Consider the following 6,000-nt stretch of genomic DNA (forward strand, 5'->3'; position numbering starts at 1 on the left):
TATTTAGAACTATCATTCACTAAATCTTAGACCCTGAAAACGTGCATTTTAAGTACAAAACTGGTCAAATGACAAATAGGTCATGCAGACACATATAGGTGTGACGCATGAAAAAGTATAACCAGACTTAAAACAATCAGCAAAGGCTTGACAAGAAAACCTATGAAAAGAACTAAACGCAGGTAAATGGCCGAGTGAAGTCGGATCGGTTGGCCAGAGGAATAAATTTACAACCAGACTCACGAGTTGTTTCTACATGACTCTGCAATACGGAAAGCCCACCCAACAAGCAACATATCACGGCCCGGACGAGACCAGTGTCCTCCGCTCACCACTGGCTGCCCCGCAGTGCCCACTCCTCATCCCCGCGCGGGTGCAGACGCCCCCCCCCCCCCCCCGGAGGGACCAGCCCTTCTCGGTCCGTGTGTGTCAGCACCTGGGGCTGAGTGTGAGCGACGTACCTGGTAGGTGATGTCTTCGCCAGCAGCGGAGGAGGGCTGGGGGGTGTGGCTCACTAAGATGACCTGTGGGGAGCCCGCCCCCCCTTGGCCGGAGAGCGAGGGATCCGTGAGTAAGGCTGGGAACGGCTGACCCTGCTGAAGACAGACTGTGTTAGAGGCCGTACCGTTATCAAACTCAGGAAGAATTTAAAAGATGGCTTCGGGAGCCGTTACTGTGGAAAATGAGCTGGCAGGCCCTCGGAAACAACCACAGAATCAGCAGGTGACCGGGCAGCTCCGTCCCAGGTATCTGCCCCAGGGAAACAAAAACGCTTATGCACGAACGTTCATGGCAACCAAGAAGGGGTTGTAAACCGAGGTGTATCTACGCTTTTTTCAGCCACGAGAAGGGTGAGCCGTGGAAACAGAAGACGCTGAGTGAGGGGGGGCCGGTGCAGACCCACTCATGTGACGCGTCCCAAACAGGTGCGTCCACAGAAGGGGAGAGCGCCTGGTGCTTGTCAGGGGCGGGGGAGACAGCGAGAGGTGGGCAGGGGTGACACGGGGGTGACCACGAGCTGCTCACGGTGCCACATTTCTGAGGTGATGATATGTTCCCAAACTAGATGTGGTCGTGGGTGCGCAACTCTGTAAACACACTAAAGACCGGTAGGTTGTATCCTTTAAGTTGAACAAGTGAACGCTACAGCACACACATTATATCTCAACAAAGTTGTAAATATATATATATATATCGTAAGCACTCGTGCTTAAAAACACACGTTTCGGGGGTGCCTGGTGGCTCAGCTGGTTAAGCATCTGACTCTTGGTTTCAGCTCAGGTCATGATCTCGTGGTTCACGGGGCTCTGTGCTGACAGCTCAGAGCCTGGAACCTGCTTCGGATTCTGTGTCTCCCTCTCTCTCTGCTCCTCCCCTGCTCATTCTCTCTCTCAAAATCAACTTTAAAAAAAAACCCAAAACACCACACATTCCATTTTGCTGTGGCCCACCAGCTGCTTTGAGCCCTCCCCTGCTCCAGCACACCTCCCACTGCGCCCGGCGGGCCGACCGCACACGCCAGCGCGGGAGCCACGCAAACGTCGCACACACACAGCACGGGCTGCCGAATCGGCACAGACTCCAACACGGCCGACCCGTGATCAGAACGTGTGCGTGAAACACAAGGATTCAAGAGCCAACACCCACGCACGAAGGGGCCAGGAGTCTCCAAGAGAACTTGGGTCGTAAAGAACGTGGCCCGTGTCACAGGTCCCCCACGGCTGAAGACAAGGGCTGTTCTTGTGTCTTTGGGACACTGCACGAGCTGTGCTCCAATGGGGCAGAGACTTGAGCAGGGGTGGGCGGTGGAAAACGGACTGAGAAGGCAGTGAAGGAATTTTAGGTCCACTTCCTGTGTAAAGACACTTCCCAAGGCACACAGGGAAACATGGGGCAGAACATAAATTTACAAGGACGTCGTCATAGATTCTAGACAAAAGGAGTGTCTTAAATTGATTTGGATTCTCTGCTTTCTGCAGGCACCTTTACAAAAAAAAAACCAAAATGATATTTTAGGTGTCTCCATATATCAAATTTTTTTACACGGACGTATTTTGAAAAGTTCTGATCTACATCCACAGAGATTCCTGCTCGCTATCCCCCTCCGGTGGGGAAGATGGTTCGATAAGGCTCCCTTCAAGTACTGGTGACTCCTGCACCGTGGTGCCTTGTCTGCGGCCGGCTCTGCCTGCCCTCTCGCCAAACCACCCAATTTGGGGGAATGGCATCAATCAAAATTAATAAATTCACATTTCGTAATTTTACCCATCAAAGACAAATGCAACTGCTGGCCAGAAATTCTGATACACCTAAGAACCAGCGTTGGCTCAGTAAATCCATATACTCTCAAAGAAAGCTAAGGCCTCTGAGATACTCAGCTTCTATAGGGTTTTCAAGGACAAATCGCAACTCCTTTTGTTCTGAAGGGACAAAATCACAGAAGCGGGGGACAGATGAGCAATTGTCAGGGGAAGGGGATGCAGGAAATCAAACGTGAGGGACCTTGTGGGCTGGAACTTGTGGGCTGGAAGGTCCTGTGATACTACCCCTGCAGCTTTACAAGATACTACCACTGGGGATACCACAGGTGCGCCAGCTCCCCCCGTATCCTTTCCTAAAACTGACGACGAGTCGATAATTATCTCAAAATAAAAAGTTTAATGAAAAGAACCCCAAACACAACGTAACTTACTAGCTTACTGTTGGTGGTTCAACTGCTAATATTAGTCTTCTTAATGTATACACCCTGATTTAAAAATCAAGCATTCAGGAGCACCTGGGTGGCTCAGTCGATTAAGCGTCCAACTTCAGCTCAGGTCACAATTTCGCAGCTTCTGAGTTCGAGCCCCATGTCGGGCTCTGTGCTAACAGCTCAAAGCCTGGAGCCTCTTCGGATTCTGTGGGTGTGTGTCTCTCTCTCTGCCCCTTCCCTGCTCCTGCTCTCTCTCGCGTGCTCTCAAAAATAAATGAATATTCAAATTTTTTTTTAATATATAAAAACCAAGCATCTAGTAAAATAAATGCTCAACCATCAGCCACACTCATGAATGCAGCGACCTGACTCTGCTAAAATGACGCCATCTGAAAGTCATTTATTTTCGCTTTGCAGTATTACTTACAGTGTGTTTCTTTGCTATATTTGGCTCGCACTGTGTTAGAAGTTACAGGAATTCTCGCTCTCAAGCACACGTGGGTTTTGCAAGCACCTGAACGCTGCTGGTCCGAGGGCTGCAGGAGAGTCACGGGGAGGGAGGGGACCACTACCAGACTCCAGCCCCACCCACTACTACTGAATCAACCCTGCAGGACAAGAGCCAAGGATTGTCACTTGCAAACAAGTCTGGGAAATACTGCTGCAAAATTACCAAGAGTTGCCACACTGATGGGTGAGACTTGGTATGACGGCAAATCTGACTCCCTGTCAGGTCCCTCTAAGTCAACCTAATTTAATATTCCCATGTGCTAATCTCACCAGGAATATATTCGTAGCAGCTCATGGCCTCAATTCCCTGTAGAACTCTTAATGAAATACAATAAACGCTGCGCCTCAATGAAAATGCCGCGAGAGTTAGAACAAGCCAGGACCAGGACGAGACACGTACAGGAAGGAAGCAGAGGAGCTGGAATTAGCAGCCCGGGCTAAAACAAGTCCCGTTACTTCAGAACCGGCTGCTTTTCACATCGAGAGTCTCCAATCAGACTTGTCAGTGTCCGCTTCACCGCACTGTCAAATTCTGACTTCTTATTAAGACCCGGAAAACCACATTTACATGTCTAACCACGAAGTTTCCTGTTTTGTACCGGGCCAGTACAAAAACTCTGTCTGTACTAACAGAGTTAATTAATAAAAACCAAACGAACAAACAAGAAACCAAAACCCACAAGAATTCATATAAAATAGAATTCCCATCAAGAATCAGTTACTTTTTTTTGTTTTCAGAATAAATGCTGAAGAATCACTCTGCTTTCTTGAACAGAGTTTTAAACGTATGCTTGCATTTCCTTATAAAACTGTCACACTTAGGCGCGCCTGGGTGGCTCAGTCGGTTAAGCGTCCGACTTCGGCTCAGGTCATGATCTTGCAATTCATGGGTTCCAACCCCTCATCGGGCTCTGTGCTGACAGCTCAGAGCCTGGAGCCTGCTTTGGATTCTGTGTCTCCCTCTCTCTCTGCTCCTCCCCTGTTCATCTCTGTCTCTCTCTCTCTCTCTCTCTCAAAAATAAACATGAAAAAAAAATTTTTAAAAACAAACAAAAAAAACTGTCACACTTAGCCACCTAGCGGTGACACACCCTGGGCCTGATCCCCACCCCCACCAACAACAGTCCAACATTTGGAAAGAAAACCTAACTTCAGGTTTGCAGTTGAAAGAGGAATCTTCGTAACTCACCAATTTTTCTTTTAATACTTCTCCTAGTGGAGTAACTACAAAGTCGCTTCTTAATCCAAGTGTGTGTCAATCACTGTATTCTAACTTTGGCTTCAACACATTGCATTTTTAAATAAACTAATTCTTTTCAGTCTCAGAATGATCATTTACCCCACAAAATATTCTTCTCTAGTTGGGCTAGTTGCAAGTTTTAAATTACGATTAATCGTGGTCTTACAGAAATGTGTTCGTTCCAAACCTTCTGCTACGACAGACTCAACTTCGACCCTTGGCTAAAAACTATTTAACGATACGACGTAAGTAAACTACTTAAGACCACCTCTTTTTGCTTTGAGAACCATTTTCTTTTGTGGACTTTATAAACAGACACAGAAAAATACAAAAATGACACTCAAAAAAGTGTACTACTTTTTAAATATACTGCCTCTTTAAATTGTAATTCACGTGTTCACAATCTCGTGTCCTTTCCGTGCCTTTAGGGGGACCCTGATCTTCCACGTGCTGTGTGACTTTCACCTGCAGACAGCAGCTCCTTCTCACTGCTCTCACTTATTTCCTCACTGAATTCAAGCAGCACATGTTGTGAATAGTCTTAAGGGACTAATATTAAGCCATTCAACTTTTGCGTCTTAGTGACTCTCGCCTGTATGCAACACTTACTGCTAGAACGGTTAATTTCTCACAAATACCTTTGATTTCCAGGTCACATTTTTATAGTCATAATCAATCCTAATAATTTACATATTTATAGACACTTCCATAGATGTTCACTGACCTCTTGCAAATGATGGTTTCATTTGTACAACAATTCATTACACTTAGAAAAATTACACTCCTAAAGCTAAGACAGGTTTGTTCTGTTTTTCTTTTCATATTTTCAGTTTTAAATCATTGTGAATCCAAGTTTGGCAGCTGACAGGAAAGATCCAAATTAAAACTACAGAATTTCTCTTGGAGATCAGTAATACTACTGTTGCAAAAAACAAAGCGATCTAATTTAACAAACAGAAAATAAACCCATAATCAGAAAAACAAATGGTTCCCTGGCTCTTTCTGATCAAAACTGACCCCACCCCGCAAAACTTATTCAAAGGCACTGAATTCCATTAAAATCTGCACCTTGAATAGTTTTTACCTTACGCTACTTCCAGAACTACGTGGCTAGAAGTGCACACGGGGACACGGCCCGGGGGCTGGAGAGAAATGCAACAGGACGGCAGTCATGTCGCCAAGGCCGAGCACCGGCCACAGCCGGTCAAGGGCAAGGCAGCACCACGCGTAGGTCAGGCTTTGAATGGCGACCGTGATACAAGGTCCTGTTTATAGCTACCACCGTGTGAATATAAAATTGGCAGCTTAGCAGCAAGTCAAAGGTGGAGCAAATAAACTAAGGCCCTTTATGGCATCGTGGACCTGGACCGGCAGTCTGTTCTTCGCAGAGTAAGTGCGTAAAAGGTACTTTCTGCGCAGCCTCCTTCCCTACCCGCCCGCCCCAGATCACGGATAACCCGAACCCAGCCCTGTGACGGACGCGCTAGAATCAGGGTAGGAAATAACAACACTCAGCGATTCACCAGAAATCAGGCTCCCTGCATCCTGCATCTAGAAA

At 46.9% G+C, this 6,000-nt stretch overlaps 1 protein-coding gene across 4 annotated transcripts in view; it reads right to left on the minus strand.

Moving 5' to 3' along the window:
• ZNF236 (zinc finger protein 236) overlaps positions 1-6,000 on the minus strand; it is a 105,793-nt gene that overhangs the window by 8,438 nt on the left and 91,355 nt on the right. For 3 of the 4 annotated variants that reach the window (XM_040478538.1, XM_040478541.1, XM_040478540.1), the window contains one exon: positions 462-596. In XM_040478538.1, coding sequence (XP_040334472.1) covers positions 462-596 — 135 coding nt within the window. The remainder of the gene's footprint in view (positions 1-461; positions 597-6,000) is intronic. The other variant, XM_040478539.1, reaches the window with a different exon arrangement.

The sequence above is a fragment of the Herpailurus yagouaroundi genome, unplaced genomic scaffold (assembly GCF_014898765.1).
Source record: "Herpailurus yagouaroundi ecotype Mexico unplaced genomic scaffold, PumYag 142, whole genome shotgun sequence".
In the NCBI taxonomy this organism is placed as follows: Eukaryota; Metazoa; Chordata; class Mammalia; order Carnivora; family Felidae; genus Herpailurus; species Herpailurus yagouaroundi.